Here is a 24380-nt window from a genome sequence, read left to right as displayed (position 1 = left end):
AAAAGGTTTTATTTGGGGTTATTGAATGGGATAAAGAAGCCTGGTGGTATCTGATTGGTAGGATATTATTAGCAGTTACTAGGAGTATCCCTTTACCAGGAATGGGTAAGTTAAAAAGAATGTGATGAAAGAGAAGGTATTGGAACTCTCCTTTTGAACAGACATTAACTTTTCAATCATTCATTACTGAATTATTTGGGAGCATTAAATATTGGGTCGAGCCACTTTGATAACTGTATGTACACAAAATTTAATCTTCTGAAGTGAGACATGGAAACATATCTCCTTTAAAGTTGCTTAAGTATACAAGAATGCCAATCAGAAAGAGTAAACTTGTTTTTCATATAGTTATGGAGGCCCTGATCACGTGCACAGAAGGAATTTTATAAGCAACTAATACATTATACTGACACGTTAAAATATTTGCAAAGGCAAGTTGTTTAGCAAAAATACCTTATTTTTATAAAGCACTTAATGTTCTTCTTTGTCAACCAAACACAAGGAACGATCAACAAATTATCTTGGAAAAAGGGTGTGCTTTTATCTTTTATTAAGCTAAATTCAGAAACTTCTTAATAGCAAAACAAAAAAACAAAACAAAACAAAATATTTTAGCCCAATAACTGTGATAAAAGAGACAGATTATAATTCTCACCCATTTGTTTGATAAAAAGAAAAACTTCCAGTTTTTCTAATTAGAAAAGCCTTTCATTAAGTCTTTTGTTTATCTTTAAAATGATCATTCTGATTCTAGTATGATGTTAAAAGTGATGCCAGCACCTAACTAGAAAAGAAATATCTCTGCTTTTGCCTCTCTTTCAGGGGTTATTTTTTTTTTAATTTAAAGTCATGGGCGTTTATTTTAATAAGAAAAAATAAGTTCTGGTTATCCAAATCAAGAAAAATCTCTTGAGAGAAATTACTAAATCTATGACATGTTTTCAAAATTATATGGGGGAATCCACCAACCAAATTATTGTTTTGTTTTGTTTTGTTTTTGTGTTTGGGCCACACCAGGTGATGCTCAAGGGCTACTTGTAGTTCTACATTCAGGAATTAATCTAAATGGTGCTCAAGGGACCTTATGGATGCCAGGCTAAATTCAGGTTGGTTGCATGCCAGGTATGTGCCCTACTGGCTATATAGTCATTGTAGTTCTCCTAAACACTTCTTCTTAAGAAACAATTTGTCATTCCCCTACAAAAGGGTTTAAATATAAATATATTGATTACATTTATACGTATGGAATCGATTGATTTAGCTATCTTTAGAATACAAACATTTCTTATTTTTTAAATTTTTTTTCTTGTATATAAACACTCACGCTCAATACTTCGTATTTTTACTAAGTTTTCAAAATTTGCCCAGTATGAATTCTCTCGAGGTAGAAGAAGTATATGTTTCCCAGCTACATGCCACTCGTTTTATTTTATTTTTTATTATTGATCATAACTTACACCAGGAAAAATATTCAAATAAACTTCAGTATTTAATTGCAGTATGTTTTGGAAAAAGTTAAAAATTGTCTAATTTGAAGATAAAGGCTTGTTCGCATATCACTTTGGGGCTGGGAACAATTTTTTAAAAAATATATAGAGATTATTTTTGATAACTATAATTTAAGGTTATTTATGTTCTTTCAGTATTCAATACTGGACACTAATTTCTAATGGTTATATGGTTTCAAATGGATTCAGATTTTTTAAATTAAATAATTAAGATTTCAGAATATGTGCAGCTAGAAGTTACAATATACAGTTAGTATTCTGGTGATGTAATTTTTTTCTGAACTAAATTATAAATTCACACTTCTCTCTGAGAAAAGGATGTGTCATAAATGTCAAACTTGTAATGACTACACTTAGATCAGAGTGGTGGCAGCATTTCAACAAATAAAACTGCTTATTTTGCCTCCATTATATAGGTAGTTCTAAACTTAGAATCATCTAACTTCCCTAATTCCTTTCTGCACTGCGGTATCTTTTAGATAGTGGACACTGTCCAGAGTAATTACTTTGTGCCAACACATAGTACAAGACAACGAAGACATTATTGCTTTCATCTCTAAAGAAATTGACTTGCTTTCCCCCAGCCATTAGGGATTAGGATTCCTAAATCCCAGCATTTAGGAATAATGAAATAATCCATCATAATTCAAAATATTCAAGGAATAATTTTTCTACAATTGACAATAACCTATTACATATTTTTACCATTTATTCACCATGGAATTGATTTCTATCATAATCTCAATCTTTATGCATTTAAATGTGGCACATTCTTTCCCAAACAAGTCCTCCTAACATTAACTGGTGGAATAACTCTATATTATTTTTTTTTCAAAATAAGGTGATGGTTATTAAAGAAATACATTAATAATCAAATTGTACAAGCGGTAAATTAGTCTTCTCATTTTTATAAATTAAAAGGAGAAAACATGTTTAAAGCGTTCTATGTAGGAACTTTATATTTGACACAAAATTAACCTAAAATCAAATTTCTTCAAAGTGCTTAGGAAAAGTAGAGTACAAAAAAAAAATCAACAACGCTGAATGATTGAGTGATTAGAGTTATAAAATGACCCCAGTGATAGTTACTTAAAAGAAAGTAATTAAAATCATCTTCTGCTCCATTGTCATTAACTCCATTTAATAGTTTAGTAATACAAGTCACATAGTTGTATTTTACTGAATGTCAATCATTATTCAAACTAGCCTTTTTTTACTTACAGTTATAAGGTGATAAAAATAGATGTTAGACATGCAGAATGCCTCAGATTGCTGTTATAACTCACACAGGGATATATATTAGATATACCTTTATCTCAATGGATGATCAGTTTTTATCATCCTATATATAAATGCATGCGTTTAAAACACAATTGTTCCAAACTGCTAACCACAATGCCGTCCAAAATTATTGTGGCATCAATAATTATTGTAACATATCATGTCCATATGTTACTCTATTAATAATCTAGATTCTAGACTGACCCTAACCCTCCAGAAAACAATTTGCAGCTCAAAATTCTTTGTGATGAATATTAAATAGTTGATATTTAGTACAGATATCTAGACCTTGATTTTTTCCCATTGTGGAACAAGTCACACATCTTTCTAGTTATGTCAGATAATGAATGCATGCACACCACTATTCATTGCAGCTTTCAGTACAGTAGGTAAGATTCAGAATCAACCCAGTTGCCCAATAACAGATGAGTGAATCATAAAGATCTTCTCCATACAAGTATAGAACATGTTTTATAAAGTATTTTACTGATATTAAAAAATCAAGACAAGAACCCAGGTCAGCATTTTAATCAAATATCAAGAAGAAGAAAAAATCTACTTTGATTTGAGCACAATTCAATTGAGTCTCTTATATTTGGCAAATAATGTTTGATTTTTTCAGTGATGGAAGAGACTGAGTAACATTTAAAAATTTCACTCATTCAACAACCATATAGTGGTTAATTATTAGGTGTTGGCCATTGCCTCGCTATGACAGTGATAAGAAACTTAAATATATGTAGCTCATATTCGTTCAGAATTCCAATATTTGAAATTAGTTGTCAGTGAAACTCCAAAAATTAGTGAACTTACAGAACTAATGAAGTATCAAAACAAAGCAGTGTGGTTAGCCAGAGTTTTATAATTTAGGCACTACAGAAGAATAACGGTTTCAGTAGACATGTCTTCCTCTAAATTCACTCATGATTTGCACTGGATGAATTTTTTTCTTCGCCGAACCTCGTCGAACAGCTGCACATGTTTCTTCTGGCTTCTCTCTTTTAACCAAGGGCTTTTTGGCAGGAGCCTTCATTCTCCACATCACAACGGAGTGTCGGGGACCAGCAGGACTCTGAATTCGGATGATCTTAGTTGAGGCAATATAAGACATTTTCACTGTTTGCACAACAGCATTCATTAAATTTTTGGCTGCTTGGATCAGGGAAGTGACACTATCCAACTGCAAAGAAAAAAAATACTATTAATAAAGCCTATAATTATGAATTACAAGACAGTTAATATTATAGAATCTGAAACATGCCACTTTGTCTTACCTCATAAATGAATTATCCATTTTTGTATTTATGTACATTTACCTATACTCTTTGATCCATGATCTGCTCATATATCCAATTCAGTACCATGGCCAAGTTCTTAGATGAATATTTTTTATTTTCTTGTAAAATCGATTATTTACATATCATAAGATTGTAAGATCTTGATTGCATTCTTTATAACAATATACAAATTACCAGGGGTGATAATTCATCATTTCCATAAGAGATGTCTACTCATAATAAAATATATTATGTATATATGTAATTTCATAAAAATACTAAATTCAGGAAAATTATAGTTTAAGGTAAACACATATGGTGACTCACATCAATTTCTCCCATTTACTTTGATGAATATTTTCCACATATAATTCCACCCCAGAGCCTTTTATTTATAAGAAAAACCCTTTATTTAAATTAGATAGTATTTTAAAGTAGAAAAAAATAAACCTTTTCTGTCATATAGAATAGAGATTAAATTCCTGTACTGTTATATAGCAATAAACAAATAATTTAATATTTTTATCCTAGTTTCCTCTGATATATAATAGGAAAAAAATTAAATAACATGTCTAATGAACCTACTGGAATCATATAGAAAACCAAATACTTAATACCTCTTAAATATCATTTCTCTGTTATTCATGAAGGATGAAAACACCTTATTATGGAAGTGTATTGATGAAATTACTACCAATCAACTTTTCTTATGTAATTCTGCTTCTATTTGTTGTTTCTTAAGAGTCGTTCACATAAAGAGAAAAATCTTAACGGAAAAGTAGGGTTAAATTCCTAGAATCTTGCAAAAATACCTTGGAGCCAAGTTGGTTCATTTTTATCCAACTAATGCCTCCCTCATTATTTAAGTTTGGCAGATTGTCACCCACAACCCACTCAAACAGGAAGATGTGCCTCCATAGTTACCTCTTTGTGATATGTGCTGTCAACGATGAGACTCAAATGCTGCCTCTATAGTTCCTAAAATCAATCAGCAGCTGCCTTGCCCCAGTGTTCTACCTTTGCAATTTGAGGACACTTATTTCACATCCAGAAAAAAAAAAAAAAAAGACGAAACAAGTCATGAGCTGAGGTTATGTGCCTGAAGCAGTGATCTAGCATACTGCTTTCTTGGGAAAAAAATTGTTCCATTATATGCTACATCTTAAATTATTTGAAAAGGGAACACCAAGAAATATGTAATGTTAAAGGCAGTTATACTTTGGCAACTGCACATCTATAAGTAACTTTTACTTATGGAAGCCAACAATGTAAAGTCTGTGCAGTTGGTAAGAAGGACAAATATTGTGTAAACATGAAGCAACATCTCAGGAAGCATTTGCACGGATTTCACAGGACAGTTAGAACTTCTGCATTTGAAACTTTAAAAAAATCTCTTTGTATCTAACACATTTTTGTTTTAGCATTTCTTTATGGAGGAAATCTGTCCTTCTATAGATACCTTTGACATGTCAGGGAGATTTAGGGGGTAAAGGTGTGTGTCTTGCATGTGGCTGACCCTGATCTGATCCTTGGCAGTGAGTATTTTTCCATTAAAAAAATAGAAACCTATAAAGATTTTCATTACCAGAAAAATTCTTTAAATTCTAGTAAATAGAAATTCATTATAAAATATTAAAAGTATAGGGGCCGGGCGGTGGCGCTAAAGGTAAGGTGCCTGCCTTGCCTGCGCTAGCCTTGGACGGACCGCGGTTCGATCTCCCGGTGTCCCATATGGTCCCCCAAGCCAGGAGCAACTTCTGAGCACATAGCCAGGAGTAACCCCTGAGCGTTACCGGGTGTGGCCCAAAAACCAAAAAAAAAAAAAAAAATTAAAAGTATGTTTCCTGAATTAGGAGATGAAATAAAAAGATTAATTTTAATATAAAAATGAGATTCAAAAGTGGCTACCCCAAGACCTCACTCTCATGGGCACAGTGCAGGTGGCATAGAGGAGAATAGGACTCTACCCTGTGATGTATAGTCCAACTCCTCCCCATCAAGATCTAACTGGCTTCAAGTCTACCTCTGAGTAGTCTGTGCCTACAGCTTCTTCGAGACTCTGGACAATGACTGAGTAAATCAGGCAGGAAGGAGTTATTTAAATAAAGAGCTATTTTTAAAAATAGCTCTGCTCAACAATTTTTACTGGCCAATTATACCTACAGCAATAACAAAAGGAAAAGAGAAAGAGATAACATTTAGCATTATTATTATTTATAGGTGGCATGCTGTGTCCAAACTCAAAAAGGTTTTCTCAAAATAAATGAGGGTTATTAAGAGAATTGTACAAGACCATAATATGCAAGTTTAACATACGCTAAAGAATAAAAAAAATTGATATGAGTGAATTAATTTGATTAGGTATCAATAAAATGTCAATTTAAATTTTAATAAACATTTAGCCTAAATAAACTTCCCGAATGATCAAAGTGAAAAATGTGTGGTGTGTTGGAATGTGTAGGTAAAAATACATAGCCACTGGGACTATTACCTTTTGCTAGTGATTGGGACACTCACCTAAGAATAAACTTGATAAACTTGAAAAATACTCAACATAACTAACTATGCATGACATAATTATGCACAGTTGGTTTTTTTTGAGTGGGGGAGGGTTATTCCTGGCTCTGCACACAGAAATTATATCTGTCTGGTCTAGTAGTGCCAGAGAATAAAACCAAGGTCTACCGGCTTCATTATTGCTTTACCTCATAAGTTGAGTAGTATGACTCAATTGCATGCCCACTTGTACAATGATGTACATGTCCAACAAAGTTTAATGTATTTGTAAACAAAAGACATGCCAAAATATTCATAATTTTTATTTCACATTTGCTATTTAAATGAATAGTTCTAAACAACCTAAAAATGATCAACAACAGGGAACAGAGTGGTGGCACAGAGATAAGCCTTGCTGGCTCTAGCTGAGGATGGACTGAGGTGGTTTGATCCCCCAGTATCCTATATGGTCCCCCAAGTGAGGAGCGATTTCTGAGTATATAGCTAGGAGTAACCCCTGAGTGTCTATGAGTGTGGCCCCAAAAAACAACACAAAAATAAAAAATATATATGTATATATATCAACAATAAAAGGAAACATACAATATATTTATTTGCCTTCCGAAATGTTGTACTAGAAAAAATTTATAGAATATATAAATGAAATGTGGTTCAGAAATGATACATAAGGAAAAATAAGAAAAATATTTATGGAAAATGTTTAATTACAGATGTACTTAAATATACAACATACAGGAAGGGACAGATTCTGAGTTGGGACCCAGAGCAGCAGAACCAAATTAATGGTGGTGGGAGCATCTGAAGCCTCACCTTAGAGAACTGGAAAACATGTCAGTGGTGTCCAGGTGAAGGGACAGAATCCATGATAAAAAGCCAGTGTAGCACAGTATTCAGATATGCTCTGCTGCTGTGGCTCCTGTGAGTCAAGGAACACCAGCATGGCACATAGAAAATACCACTCTATAACAGCAACAATGGGGAAACAAGGAAGGTCACCAACAATCTTATAGAGATAACATGGTAGATCATACAATCATTTAGTTAGCATTCTAGTTAGATAAGGAGTTTAGAGAATAAATATGGAGGATTTTCACAGAACTCAAAGATATCATGAAATGAACTGAATGTTCCACAAATAGGAATCAAGAGAATGTGAGAGTAGAAATGAGAATACTTCAAACTGAAATAACAGAAATAAAAAAACTAGGTTGCAAAATGAAAACTACACTGGAAAGCTTATCCAACAGAGTAACAGCAGTTGAAGAGAGAATCAATGAACTGGAAGATGAGATGCATGACAACTCCATTCAACAGAAGTGGTTGGCAAAGGACCTCAAAACAGAACAGACGATTGGGAAATAAATCACAAATAATGTGAACAGATGAAAATATAATTTTGATAATCCCAACATAAACAATGTAAAACTCATTTAGACCCAGAGACACAGGAAGAAAATCCCCATAAAGTATCAACAATCAAGGACTTCTTTGAATCAAAAACTCCCAGAGATAAAGAGTGCATGCAACCAAATTCCTACATGCCTGAAGAGTACCAGACAAAAGAGATCCAAAGAAAAGTACTCAAGACACATCCTAGTCACAGTGATGACCCCATAGATAAGAATGGAATACTGAAGGCAGCAAAATCAAAAAAGAACATTATATTCAAAATAGCAGTCATAAAAAAGAGGAAAATATATTTCTTTGGAAGCATTCATCAGAAAGGGAGAATGAGCATACATACATAACTTAATGTCACAGTTCATAAAATTGAAAAGTTATCAAAAAATAAACCAAAATAGGAAAACATAAGAAAATAATAAAGCTTAAAGCAGAAATAAATAAATGGTAAATAAAACAATAATACAAAAGATCAATGAAAGCAAATATTGGCACTTTGAAAAAATAAATCAGATCTATAAACCAGAAGTTAAGTTCACAAAGAAACAAAGATTGTGAAATTAATAAACAAAATTAGAAATGAAAAGGAGGAGATTACTACAGATATTACAGAAATTCAAAGGATAATCAGAGATTACATTGAGTGACTCTATGCCCCAAAACAAGGAAACCTGGAAGAAAGTTAGAAAAGGACAATCATTCAAGACAGAAAATGTCTGGTTATGTTTTAAGAGAGGATTTTATTTTAATTCTACTGCAAAAAGTCAATGAAATTAATATAAGTTTAATTAATAAAAAATAATATCTCTGCCAAGTCCCTAAGAAAGGCAAGGACCGTAGAAAAGATAAAGAAAAGTATTTAGAGTTGATATAAGAATACAGACAAGAATAATTGTTATAAACTGTGATCAATAATTATTAAAATTATTCCTGAAACCCAGTCATGAATAATTGTGTAATTCATGGTGACTTTAAAATTTTTAAATATCATTGTATTTGTTTATTTTCAATTGAATATGTCTCTCATAAAACATATAAAATCTTTGTTTTTTTTTTTTTTTTTTTTGGTTTTTGGGCCACACCCGGCGTTGCTCAGGGGTTACTCCTGGCTGTCTGCTCAGAAATAGCTCCTGGCAGGCACAGGGGACCATATGGGACACCGGAATTCGAACCAACCACCTTTGGTCCTGGATCGGCTGCTTGCAAGGCAAACACCGCTGGGCTATCTCTCTGGGCCCAAAAACATATAAAATCTTTAAAAAAAAGTACTTCTTTGACAAAATGTTTGCCACTAGGTCCATATAGTTGAAGGAGAGGTCATCATTCATGTTAACAAACATTATTTTAAATAGGATTGAAAGACTTAGTATGTAGCCACCTAGATTAAAATTTATTTATTTCAAGATGATGCAAAAGGTTTTGGATCTGGAGAATATGCTTTGAAAAATAATTAGCTCGAAATAAACTTTTTGACAGGACAAGATTACAATTGAATAAATGTATTTCTTTTCGTGTCTGGTCTTCTTAGTAGTGTTAAATTAATTTTTATACCATGTATTGATTTTACCCCCCAATGAACATATATTATCCTTTTCTGTTGTCATGATTGAATGGAAAATTGGCAAAACAACTTTACCATGTAAATCTTATCAGGGTCCTGATATAATAACTTCATATTTAAATAAGCAACTTCTCAACTTAATTATGTGCCTGAAAAATCTGATTCGGACATGTAACTCTACTTCTTTAGGCTTACTAAGTAAAAGCTTCTATAACCCTTAATAGTACCGATATTTGAACTTTTCATTAAGATCCCAACCTTGCATCAAAATACTAGTATAGATTGTACAGGGATTAAGGTATTTTGCCTTAATTGTACAGTTTTCCAAACTATTAAATATCTGAAAATTCATCCATGGAAGTGACAGGAATCAGAATTTATATAACATGTATTATTTTAGCACAAATTTGTTTGTGATTATGAATAGCTTTGCTTTATAGACTACCAAACTTCAAATCCTTTGTCTTCTCATCTTTAAAATGAAGATAAAAAAGTACTCACTTCAGAATTTCAGTGTTATTTGGAATCATTTTTTTTATAATAGCACCTACCTTCAAAGTACACAATAGTAATTTGTAATTATTATAAATTGTTATAAATTATAAAAGTACACATTTACCCTATAGGTCTAGCACTGTAATTCAATCATAATTTTGAATGTTCATGATATGCACCTTGCAAAATAAAGAGTTAAAAGGGAGGGGAGCATAAAAAAGAGTTAATTATTGAAAGCATTCATTTTATGTACATCCTTAAGATAGTCAAACATTATGTTACTTTCACTACAAACCTATTATGACATTAACAGACTAACTAGATTGGTATGTAAAAATCACACCTGTGTTATAACAAACAAGTCATTGACCAAGGAATGTGGATCATGATGGCAGATCACACTTCTGATTTAATTCAGATTTTAGTCTTTAACTTAATACTCTTCTGAAGAGTTAAATATCATTTTTTCTCTCTTATGGAAACTGGGAGATTGTAAGATGCTTTATATACATGGATGCACACAATTACATGTAACCTTAAGGCATGTACGGGTCTTAGAGACCCTTTTTGTTTTCTTGATGTCTGTATCAAATACATTTCAAGTTAATCAGAAATATATATTTATATATATATATTAGGAAACATATCAAACATATCAAAACATATCAAATATATATATTTGAAACTTTTCAGCTCTACCAGGTTTTTGTAAAATCCAGTAAAATCACATTCTTTTCTTAAACAGATACATTTGTAAATACTACACAATTCCTTTAATAAGATGAACAATACTCCAGAATGGATGGATGTGTTTTTCTACTTAAATGTGCCTATTTTTCACTTTAACATTTCTATTAACTCCTTAACTATGAAGGCTATTTTCATGAAAGGAGACTTAGAAAGTAAAATTTATAATTATTTGCAGACACAAAACTGTACATTTATTCTTTATTATATGTAAGCTTTACTTGAACTCCTAAAATCCCCTTCCATTTTTTAGGCTTTTTCTGCTCCTTGCTTAGGTGGTCAGTAGTTTGACTAATAGCAAAGAGTTATGCATCTTCACAGATATAGAGTAACTGGCACAGCCTCTAGGATCTTCACAGAATATCTTACAAGGTTCCTCATGTAATAACAGTATCCTTGCACTGACTCTCCTAATATGTCTGCAAAACTAGTGGTGATGTTTTCTTAAAGGGATAATTTGTTCGGTCGTTTTTCTGAGTCACCAGAGGAGAAAGTTTTACTGAAGTCAATTAGAATTTTAAGAATGTATTCATCAGAGGCCAGAAGAAAGGATCACCAGGGTGCAAACAGCTTTGCCAATTAGAAAAAAGACAAAGCAAAACAAAACAAAAAACAGTCTCCACATTCAAGTATAATTTCTCTCTCACACTATTGATTTACATATGTTACTTTATGGAAAATTCAGAAGTAAATTTAAAAATGACAATATTAGAAAGTCAGGAGTAGGAAAAAATGTAAATTATAGGGTAAGAAGGCCAAAGTCAAAGGCAGAATCCTAAATCATGGCAGATCCTTCAGATCTGTGAAGATAGTGGCAGAGAGCCCTCAAATACAAGGTTTTCATATTTATAAACTAAAATTACTAATTACTAATGTTCATCTTTTAGGAAATATTTTCTTTGGTTAGAGTGAAATTATTTCTATACTTACCTGACTTTTGGGATTTGAAGAAGGTTTTTGTTTGTTTTTTTTGGGGGGTCACACCCAAAAATTTGCAGGGCTTCTTTCTGGGTATTGTCAAGGGTCACTCCTGGAGGGACTCAGGAGCCCACACTCAATGACACTCAGGAGATATTTCTGGGTCTGCACTCAGAAATTGCTTCTGGCTTGAGGGACCATATGGGATGTTGGGGGGAGATCATACCCAGGTCTGTCCCTATCGCTGCATCATCACTCTGGCTGTATAGGTTTGTTTTTATTTTTAATTACTAAACTCAGACTTAAAATACTCTTAAAATTAGAGAACTTAGACTAATTTCAAATATTTAATGTTGGTTCAGGATAATATTTACATTCATTTTATTCAAAAGGAATAAAACATGTGGTGGTGATTTCCCAGCATTCTATGATGTTGATCAGTTTCATTGAGCTTCAATAATTTCCTTCCCCACCTCTGTTACCAAAAAACTAGTGATCTTTGCATTATTACAGGAAAACTGGACATTTCTAGAACTTCACCACAATGGAATTTTATAGGGTGTGCATTTTGTATCTTGTTCTCCTTACTTAATATTATTATGTAATAAATATTAATGTCATGTACCTATTAGATAATTTTCATTAATGTCAAACCATTAATTTTTATGCACATCCCACAATATATGATTTCATGCATTGTGCATAGTCTTTAATTTTATAAAGACAGTTGCTTGCTTATAAATTTTCTTTTGCTTATAACTTGCATTTAGTATTTATTGGGTGTATAATCTGTTTGATGAGAAATCCCCTTTATTTTAATTCTTCTGATTAGATCATTATGTCAGCTTATTTATGAAGAATATTTTATTAATTATAGATTTCTGGGTTAGCAATCATTTTCTTTTGTTTTAGAAATAACATGTTTTCTAGTGTCATTCTTTTTTTTTCCCTCCCCCATGTCATTCTTTCTTTCTTAGAATGAAGTATACATTTTCATTAGTTCCTTTGAGGAAATAGGCTCTACTAACTTCATTCTTCAATAATTTTCTTTGCTTAGCTTTTGTGGGGAGCCACTTTCAGTGACAAAGCTGTGCCTGGAAGTTCTGGAGCTGTCTCTCACCCCAGGATTACTCAGGCTAATCCCATTGTGCTCAATGCCCCTGATGTATACAAATGACTTGAAACACCATTTATGTAAGATATAGCTGAGAAACCACATTAAAAAAATTAAAAGGTAGACTATTTTATTTATTCTGCCCTCATAGATCAAATGAGATTCTAGAAATTTCCCAGTCAAGTTTCATAAATCATTACATTTCTAGTTGCTCAAGATATTCAGAACGTTATGATCACGCATTACTTCTCATAATAAGCATTTATATTCTCATCTGTGCAGACTTTCTGCTTGCTCCTCCACTATTTACAGGCTAACAAACCAGGACTTTTGGTTGGAAAGTGGATTCTTCTTCCTGTGTCTATTAAAACTTCGCAAGTACCTCTCCCAACTCAGCCTACCCACCTCCTTATCCCATACCCTTGGTTTGTTCCCCATTATCAAAGGAGGTGAATCTCAAGCTGACAATTATGGGGCCTTTTTGAACTGGACAAAGGATTACCATCTTAGCTGGGCCCCAGTAGGCACCATGCCCTACTTTTGCCATCTTAATAGAGACATATTCGTATTGTAAATACTATTCTGCCCCCTTAACCTGCCAGGGTGAGGACAGCATAGTAGTATAGAAAACACAACAAAGAGCTCTGCATGTCCCTTCACTTTCAGTAAGATACTGTTTCATTAATAGATATTGTTTCATTCATAAGCTCATATATTTCTATTTACATGACTATATCTTTGTGTTTTCATTAAAAGATGATTATAGAGAATCAAATTATACTTTTCCTGACCTATTATTAGTAAAACAAAATATGGGATGATAGATTCAACAGCTCTCCATTTTGGGGGTTGTTGTTCTTTTATTCAACATGCTTTAAAATATCTTCACATCTTTAAAATACCTTCAGACAGACTTACTCATCTCTAGAAAAATGTAAGCATTTTGTTGAGACGTAGGGCTACATAAATAAGGTATAAGTGAGCTTTAAATTTTAATTGCATATAGTGTAACAGTAGTATGTTTTATCAGGAGCTGTAAAATAATCAATAATGGGAGAACAAGGTTCTTATTTACACAGATGGGTCTGTGAGGTGAGAATCTTCAATCTTCCATGAAACTCTGAGTTCCAAGAGCCTGTTTGTTTGTTTTTTTTTTATAAGGCATTACTGCAAACTCATTATTCTGCTTCATGCTCATCAAAGCAGGGATCTTATCAATATGGAGACAGGGAATTTTCTAAATTCAGCATTTTCTTAACTTGGAAAAGGGGAGTTCATCCAAAGTGTGGACACCTTTAAATTTTTCCACCCACCAACAAAATCATCTATTTTAGAGCACATTCTCTAAAACAGAGATATACGCCATAAATTTCCATCCTATCAACATAAACATACACATTGTTTGCAATTATATCCAGAATGTGAGTTTTTTGGGGGGTTAAAACAAAATATTATTATGTTGGAATTCTTAAGAAATACTGCTCTTATTGTAATTTTCTTTTGTAATGCAGATATTCCATAATTCCTGAAGATGTTTCTGGCCATGGTTTTCATGACTTTTCAAAACAAAGAAGCACCCTCTTTGTTTATCAAATAAAAATTGAGTTTCCTAATGATCTTTAAAGCAAGAGCTACATGAAAACACAACTGGCTTTATACCATTTTTAACGAACTCTATGAATAAGTTCTATGATTTCTGGCCTCTTGTACTTTTTAAATTTCCTGTTATTGTCATAGATGCAGCTAGCTGGTAGGTGTGTGTGCTGCTCTGGGCCTTCACCTGCTGTGGCTTCAGGCATGACTCTCTGCACTGTCAGTGGTTTAAGTCCAGGATAAGACACAGCAGTATTCACTCACACTGTTATTGCTTCATCCATACACTGGAAGAAAAGGGCAGTGGGTAACAAGACAGAACCGTGCTTCAAAAGAGAAGCCCGGAGGAGCAAAATGCTGTTATCTCTGATGTGAGGCATGGAATATGTCAGGTGTAAATAATGTACCTTGAGAGAGACAATTAAAGTGTCCTTAACATGTCTTCTATTTATTTGAGACACAACCATTTATATCGAAGTGAATATCAGAGATTGGAAAGAGTTCACAATGGGAAAATAATAAAAAAAAGTTCTGTCCCTGAATTGAGTCTCTTCTCAAATCCGAAATCTCTCTCCTCCTGCCTGGAGTGTCGCATAAAACAAAAAGACAATCTTCCAGTGTCTTTCTATAGCTAAAGCACAGCTGTCTCCCTGTTGAGGGGATGTGATTCAAACACACTTCAGAGCAGCTGGTTGTTGCCCTACCAGCTGCTTGGAAATAGGAAGAACTTGGCAGTAAGTCCCAACCCCAAAGCAGTAGGTGTCAAAACTCACCCCCAGGCCTGGGATTCAGCAAGCAATAGAAACATGGAGGCATATGTGGTTTTTAATTACTGAGATCTTTGCCTTTGTTTGAAGTCACAGAATGAAGCTCATGAGCTTAGGCAATTGTCTATAGGTATGTAGGTATTGGGGGTGGATAAGAGGAAAGGAAGTGAGCTGAGTGGTTTAATATGCTGACTTCTAGGGACAAGCTAATGCATTCAAGTCAAAACCAACTGATTCTCTTGGGCTTCTCTTGGGTCTCTTCACTGTAAAATAAAAACCAACAATGTTGTCTTATAGAAGACTCCCAAGGACAAATAAAGTACACAGCACAATTCATCACATATACACTGATACTTTGCTATCACTGTGATTTCGAATGCTTTGCAAAACAAAATCAAACTACACTTTTCACAAAGGTTATTACAAGAGTCAAGGAAACTGAAAGAAGTTGTTTACAATGGCTCCCAGATTATGAATTTATATTTATGTTATATGCCTTAAGTGTTTGTATATACTCTTAAAAATGTAAACAGGTATTAGTTTCCCATTTATCACTTCTGACTAAAGATAATTGCATTGTTTTATCCCTGCTTGCATCATGTCAAGTACTAAGAGGGAAATTTGGAAATAATCTTCAATCTATATAAGTTTCAATCCTCTCTTCTGTAAACCACTTTATGATCCTTGTATCTGCTACCACTTTCAGATCTCTTAACATAAAATAATTCAAAATATATGGTAGCAGGAATAAAACTTAGTTTATATGAGTATAAGGCCTTACCGGTGGTATTATCTCACTGTCCCACTCTAAGGACCTTTAGTATAAAACAAATTCTCTGTTGTGTTTTGCTATACTTTTGTGGAACTTTCATTGGAATTAGGGGTTATACGAAACTAGGAATAAACAATGGTCTCCTCATTCCTTGCAGGCACTAATTCTATTGAGCTTTCTCTTTCCCCATGCTTGGTATTTTTTTGCTTTAATTTAATTTCTTTTCAAGTGCTGGGAATTGAACCCAGGGTCAACATGAGAAGTAGTGCTCTACTACTCATCTACATCTACAGCCCTCATTCAAGTTGACATAAATGATTTATATATTTTATAAGCCAAATAATTTTAAGAATATATAGATAATTTTATTGATATAAATATTTCTATTAAAACATGCATTTTTACAAATCATTTTGTCACTTATTTATGTATAATCCAAAAGTGTTTATATGATATAAAGAAAAACCAAGCTACATTTTAGATATATTGATCTCTTTGCACTAATTTATCTTTAATATATTTGCCTTAATGCCTAATAATATTCAAAATATACAGACATTCTTTTACATAGATATCATATTTTGGGTACTTAGTGCTATTCTGGCTTTCTTTTGACTTACAATGACCACTTGCATCATAAACCAATATTTATCTAAATTTGGTTTATTCTGTACTTGCAATATAAAGTTCAAATTCATTTTATTCAAAAAACACACTTATCTAATTTTTCATTTTCACTTTTTCAATTAGTTTTCTGAAGCAAATACTATATCAGTTTATCAAAAATAGTAGTACCAATAGACCTAAAATTGATAATAGGTATATGCCGAAAATCAATATGACATTTTGAAAGCATTGACCAAATATATTGAGGAATAAATATAAAAATTATGGGCTGAGAAGTTACTTAAAACGACCATTTAAAACTGTGAGAATAAAAAGAGGTTAAAGCATAAACATACCAAAGAACAAATCCAACCAAAATGCAGGTGAAAAAAAAAATCTTAAATCTCAGGAGGTCAGTGGTTTCACCTTCAATAAACATTTACTGGGGGCCATAAATGACAGACACATTTAAGAATCTGTAAGAATTTTTAGAAAAGATACTGGGGTCTGGCATCACAGACTTGAAGATTTGTAGCATCTTTGTCTAAGAGATCGAACATTGTAGTAAGAGAAGTGTTTAAAAGAGTGTAGAAGTAACAATGCCTAGAAAAGTTATACTTTTTTATTGAACAAAAATTAAATATACTTCTTGTATACATTCCATAATTAGATGAAGTCACAGGAGAATTCCACATCAATGAATTTTCAGTGATACCTATAAATGAATCCATGTACTATTTAGATACTTCACAGTTATATCTGCATGTATATGTGATAATCATAAAAGTTCATACACCCATGCACATATGTGTATGCAAAATCACTGCAAATAGTAATCCCTAGGCAATTTGGAGCTACAGCACTATGTTTTGTCCTAAGAAGATTCTTTCGAATAAGATATCTTCAGTTCTTAAAAATTTATAATTTAGGAGCCAGAGCTAGTGGTGGAATTAGACAGCGTGCATTGTTTAATATAATTCTGCTTCAAAATCTGTACCACATGGATCCCTATGTATCACCGAGTGTGACCCTGGAGGCTCTTGGAAATGCCATATGAGGCCCCGAAGCCTGTCCATTTGAGCTCAACAAGAACTGCCCAGGTGGACAATAATCCTTGACAATCTTGAGGCACCAACAGAACCACATTCATGGACCCCCATGTTGAACTGATGCCCTGGTTGACTGAGAGTCAGGGGACTGTTCCCATTCCACAATTCTTGGTAGAATCCATCCAAAATCTACTACTGGAAGTAATAATAATTTGTCTTAGAATAATGAGATAGTAAAGTATATTTTCCTAAGCTCAATTTTCTTTCAGGATTCTTAGACATGAATCAATTTATTCAATGGTTTTAGTTTGTATAAACTTGCATTTGTAGTTTATTTCATGTTTCTGCATATATTTATACCATGTTTTGGGGTTGTTCCTTCTTGATACTGTCTGCTAACTAGGTGTGACACTGATGATAAGTTTGAATTCAGCAGAAGTGACAAGGTAACTTATTCTGTATAAGGGCTTTAATAAATTTAAGATTGCTTCTTCATGCTTTTTTCATTGCATGAAGTTCTTATTCAAAATATTGTTGCTTGTTAGAAACTTCCCTTAGCATTGGTATGTATAGATAATACATTTTAAGTGATGATAAAATGTTCATGGTACTATTTAATTTTTTTAATTTTGACTTTTTTATTTGGGGGGGTCACACTGATGATGCTCAAGGCTCACTCCTGGCTAAGCACTCAGAAATCGTCCCTACATTGGGGGACCATATGGGATGCTGCAGATCTAACCGAGGTCCATCTTATTAGTCAGCTACACACAAGCCAAACACTCCACCACTGTGCTATCGCTCAGCCCCTGATTTTGACTTTTAAATTTATTAAGATGGAGGGAGTGAGTAAGAAATGGCTAGATGTGGGGGTTTCCAGGCAGAGTGCTGATTGCTCTACCTGCAGAGTATCCACCCGGTGTGCTTCTTCTGAGGAAACTGAGCACCTAAAGGGAGCCCTGTCCTACTCTTCTTTGTCTTTCCTGAACTCTGGAAGCTCTCCTCAGAGCCCTGGGAAGCGAACCCCAAAGAAACTACATTCGAAAGCTACCCAGCGAGCCAGTGAGTGAGTAAGAAATGGCTAAATGTGGGGGTTTCCAGGCAGAGTGCTGATTGCTCTACCTGCAGAGTCTCCACCCGGCTGTGCTTCTTCTGAGGAAACTGAGCACCTGAAGGGAGCCCTGTCCTACCCTTCTCTGTCTTTCCTGAACTCTGGAAGCTCTCCTCAGAGCCCTGGGAAGCGAACCCCAAAGAAACTACATTTGGAAGCTACCCAGCGAGCCAGAAACTGAGCACCTGAAGGGAGCCCTGTCCTACTCTTCTCTGTCTTTCCTGAACTCTGGAAGCTCTCCTCAGAGCCCTGGGAAGCGAACCCCAAAGAAACTACATTCGGAAGCTACCCAGCGAGCCAGTGACTATCCTCAGAGTCCTGGGAAGTGAACCCCAAAAATACAGCATTCTGAAGCTGCCCAGGGAGCGAGTGAAAACTACGCCTGACCAGTGGGGCCCTACTGTGAAAAACTGTGAGTGCTGCCTGTGTGTGTCTCTCTGCTATCCTGTTGCTTGAAACTCCTGAGAGTGGGCTGAAAAGAGGCTCCAGAAGGCACTTAGATCCACTACGCTACGCAGCCCTGCACTCTTTCTAAAAAAAGAACACCATCACAAGAAGAAAAAAAAACACACTAAGAACTGTGTTGGATCACAGAAGCAAGAACTTCTCTTCAGACTGTCTTCTCTGCTGCGTGCATGGGCCTAAGATTTGATCCTGTGTGAGGCTTCATCCACGGAGGACTCCCCTACCTTGGAGGCAAGCAGGCCCATCCAGAAATGGCGGAGCCAGAGAAGTGTGCTGCCTGCATCCTATAACCAATGAATACCACCACAACACGTAGAAAAACCCACAATACAAGTGTGACAATGGGGAAACAACGCAGGCCAGCATCAGACATAGAGAATAAAGATGACAATTCTGATGACCAGTTAATGACCAACCAACTAATCAATCTCTCAGATAAGGACTTTAGAGTAGCAATATGGAATATGCTCAAAGAACTCAAAGAAACCATGAATAGAGTAGAACGGAACACTAATAAGAATCAAGACAATATGAAGACAGAAATCACAAAACTCCAAACTGAAATAACATGTCAACTAACAGGACTGAAAAAATCAATAAACGAAGTGAATGACAAAATGGATAAGCTCTGGGACAGGGTATGAGAAGCTGAGAATAGACTTGGTGCTGTGGAAGATGAGATACATAACAATTCCATACAACAGGAGAGATTGGAAAAAAAAACTCAAAACAAATGAACAGACAATGGAAAAATTAGTCAAAGAATGGGAACAGATGAAAATAGAGGTCTATGATAAGATCAACAGAAACAACTTAAGAATCATTGGAGTCCCAGAGACCCAGGAAGAAAATTTCCAGGAAGAATCAACGGTCAAGAACATTATTAAAGAGAAACTCCCAGAGCTAAAGAATATATGTGATCAAATCCTGCATTCCCAAAGAGTACCAACCAAAAGAGACCCAAGAAAAACCACCACAAGACACATCCTAGTCACAATGACAATCCCACAGATAGAGACAGAATTTTGAAAACAGCAAGATCAAAAGGGGAAATTACATTCAAGCAAGCATCCTTGAGATTTACAGCAGACCTGTCACCAGAAACACTCAATGCCAGAAAACAGTGGTGGGATATTGTAACAAGACTGAATTCAATGAATGCTTCACCTAGAATACTGTACCCAGCAAAACTCACTTTCCGGTTTGACGTAAAAATACATGGTTTCACAGACAAAAAACAGCTCAGAAACTTTACAGACTCAAAACCAGTCTTAAGAGAAAAACTGAAAGACCTAATTTAAAACAAGACTAACCAAAAGACACACCAAATTTCGATATAAAGATGGCATTAAATCCCAGGACAATTCTTTCTCTCAACGTCAATGGACTAAATGCACCAGTTAAGAGACACAGAGTGGCTAAATGGATCAAAAAACTCAATCCAACCTTCTGCTGCCTACAAGAAACGCACCTGAATAGTCAGAACAAATATAGACTCAAAATAAAAGGCTGAAGAAAAGTTATCCAAGCAAACAACACCCATAAAAAAGCTGGTGTGGCCATACTAATATCAGATAATGCAAACTTTATACTCAGGAAGGTTGTAAGGGACAAAGATAGACATTTTATATTAATCAAGGGGTATGTAGAGCAGGAAAAAATAACTCTCCTAAACATATATGCACCAAATGAAGGGCCAGCAAAATATTTAAAACAACTGTTGACAAATCTGAAAAACTATATCAATAACAACACAATAATTGTGGGGGACCTCAACACTGCTTTGTCAACACTGGATAGGTCAACCAGACTGAAACCCAACAAGAATATACTAGACCTGAGGAGAGAAATGGAAGAAAGAGGCCTAGTGGATATATATAGGACACTCCATCCCCAGAAACCTGGATACACATTTTTCTCCAATGTACATGGGACATTCTCCAGGATAGACTACATGCTGGCACATAAAACATACCTCCATAATATCAAGAGGATAGAAATTTTGCAGACTACCTTCGCTGACCACAAGGCTCTGAAATTATTTGTGAATTCCAAAGGGACTCAGAAGAAAAACTTTAACACCTGGAAGTTAAACAGCCTCATACTCAATAACCAGTGGGTCCGAGATGAAATCAAGAAGGAAATCAAAAGGTTCCTGGAAACAAATGACAATAAAGACACAAACTATCAGAACTTATGGGACACAGCAAAAGCAGTACTGAGAGGAAAATTTATAGCTTTGCAAGCACACATCAGGAAGGAAGAAGGAGCTTACCTGAGTAGCTTAATGACACAGCTAATAGAACTAGAAAGTACTCAACAAAAGGACCCAAAAATAGGAAGACAGAAGGAAATAACAAAGCTGAGAGCAGAAATCAACGAAGTGGAAACCCAAAAAACAATCCGAAAGATCAACGAAAGCAGAAGTTGGTTCTTCGAAAAAATAAACAAGATTGATAGACCACTGGCAAACCTAACAAAGAAAGAGAGAGAGAGAAACTTGATAACTCGTATTAGGAATGAAAAAGGAGAGATCACTACTGATATGACAGAGATTCAAAGGGTAATCAGAAACTACTTTGAAAAACTCTACGCCACTAAAAATGAGAACCTGGAAGAAATGGATAAATTCCTGGACTCTTGTAATCTTCCACGGTTGAAGGAAGAGGATGTAGCATATATAAACACCCCCATCACCATTGATGAAATAAAAATGGTAATCAAAAGTCTGCCCAAAAACAAAAGCCCAGGCCCAGATGGATTCACTAATGAATTCTTTCAAACTTTCCAAGAGGAACTACTACCAATCCTGGCAAGACTCTTTCATGAAAATGAACAAATGGAAACACTCCCAAACAGATTTTATGAAGCCAACATAACCCTAATACCTAAATCAGACAGAGATGCTACGAAAAAAGAAAATTACAGACCAATATCGCTGATGAATGCAGATGCAAAGATCCTCAACAAAATCCTGGCAAATAGGATTCAATACCTCATTAAGAAGATCATCCCCTACGATCAAGTAGGTTTCATCCCAGGAATGCAAGAATGGTTTAACATCCGTAAGTCTATCAACATAATACACAACATCAACAACAAGAAAAATAAAAACCACGTGATTATATCAATAGATGCAGAGAAAGCATTTGACAAGGTCCAACACCCATTCTTGATCAAAACTCTCAGCAAGATGGGAATGGAAGGAACCTTTCTCAATATAGTTAAGGCCATCTACCACAAGCCAGTGGCAAATATTATCCTCAATGCAGAAAAACTAAAAGCCTTCCCTCTAAATTCTGGCACAAGACAAGGCTGTCCTCTCTCACCACTCCTATTCAACATAGCACTGGCAGTACTTGCTATAGCGATTAGGCAAGAAAAAGATATCAAGGGAATCCAGATAGGAAAGGAAGAAGTCAAGCTCTCACTGTTTGCAGATGACATGATGCTCTACTTAGAAAACCCTAAAGACTCTACCAAAAATCTTCTAGAAACAATAGACTCATATAGCAAGGTGGCAGGCTACAAAATTAACGCACAAAAATCAATGGCCTTTCTATACACCAATAGTAATAAGGAAGAAATGGACATTAAGAAAACAACCCCATTCACAATAGTGCCACACAAACTCAAATATCTTGGAATCAACCTGACTAAAAATGTGAAGGACCTATACAAAGAAAACTATGAAAGTCTGCTCCAAGAAATAAGAGAGGACACGCGGAAATGGAAACACATACCCTGCTCATGGATTGGCAGGATTAACATCATCAAAATGGCAATACTCCCCAAGGCGTTATACAGATTCAACGCTATCCCTCTAAAGATACTTATGACATTTTTCAAAGAAGTGGATCAGGCACTTTTGAAATTTGTTTGGAACAATAAATATCCTAGAATAGCTAAAGCAATCATTGGGAAAAAGAATATGGGAGGAATTACTTTCCCCAACTTTAAACTTTACTACAAAGCAATAGTTATCAAAACAGCATGGTATTGGAATAAGGACAGACCCTCAGATCAGTGGAATAGGCTTGAATACTCAGAAAATGTTCCCCAGACATACAATCACCTAATTTTTGATAAAGGAGCAGGAAATCCTAAATGGAGCAAGGAAAGCCTCTTCAACAAGTGGTGTTGGCACAACTGGCTAGCCACTTGCAAAAAATTGAACTTAGACCCCCAGCTAACATCATGTACGAAGGTAAAATCCAAATGGATTAAAGACCTCGATATCAGACCCCAAACCATAAGATATATAGAACAACACATAGGCAAAACTCTCCAGGACATTGAGACTACAGGCATCTTCAAGGAGGAAACTGCACTCTCCAAGCAAGTGAAAGCAGAGATTAACAGATGGGAATATATTAAGTTGAGAAGCTTCTGCACCTCAAAGGAAATAGTGCCCAGGATACAAGAGCCACCCACTGCGTGGGAGAATCTATTCACCCAATACCCATCAGACAAGGGGCTAATCTCCAAACTATACAAGGCACTGACAGAAATTTACAAGAAAAAAACATCTAATCCCATCAAAAATTGGGGAGAAGAAATGAACAGACTCTTTGACAAAGAAGAAATACAAATGGCCAAAAGACACATGAAGAAATGCTCCACATCACTAATCATCAGGGAGATGCAAATCAAAACAACAATGAGATACCACCTCACACCACAAAGAATGGCACACATCACAAAGAATGAGAACAAACAGTGCTGGCGGGGATGTGGAGAGAAAGGAACCCTTATCCACTGCTGGTGGGAATGCCTGTTTAGAGTACAGGCGGGGGTTGGGTGGGGAGGAGGGAGATTTGGGACTTGGGTGATGGGAATGTTGCACTGGTGATGGGTGGTGTTCCTTTTATGACTGAAACCCAAACACAATCATGTATGTAATCAAGGTGTTTAAATAAAAAAAATTTTTATTAAGATGATTGGGCATATATTGGGGTTATGAACACCATATATTCCAGTTTAAAAACCTTTTGAATTAGAAATAGAAAATAAATTATATATAAAATTTGATATATAAATATAGATATATTTATCTTCAGTGGCTAAACTTATATTACATCATTCATAAATACAAATATTATATACTTATAAAAATTAATACAGGCTATGAAATTCAACAATAGAAGTAGTAGAGTATTTCAATAGCTTGCAAAGTAAAGGGTCATACCTATTTCTTT

The 24380-nt window shown here is 34.8% G+C and overlaps 1 protein-coding gene across 1 annotated transcript in view; it reads right to left on the bottom strand.

Moving 5' to 3' along the window:
* Positions 1-3433: 3433 nt before the first annotated feature.
* The window catches only part of CTNNA3 (catenin alpha 3), a 1601008-nt gene continuing 1580061 nt past the window's right edge, over positions 3434-24380 (bottom strand). The window contains exon 18 of the mRNA XM_049790484.1: positions 3434-3969. Within this exon, the coding sequence (XP_049646441.1) occupies positions 3682-3969 (288 nt within the window). The 3' untranslated portion in view covers positions 3434-3681. The remainder of the gene's footprint in view (positions 3970-24380) is intronic.

Source organism: Suncus etruscus, chromosome 17 (genome assembly GCF_024139225.1).
Source record: "Suncus etruscus isolate mSunEtr1 chromosome 17, mSunEtr1.pri.cur, whole genome shotgun sequence".
In the NCBI taxonomy this organism is placed as follows: Eukaryota; Metazoa; Chordata; class Mammalia; order Eulipotyphla; family Soricidae; genus Suncus; species Suncus etruscus.
This window is presented reverse-complemented; position numbering and strand designations above follow the sequence as displayed.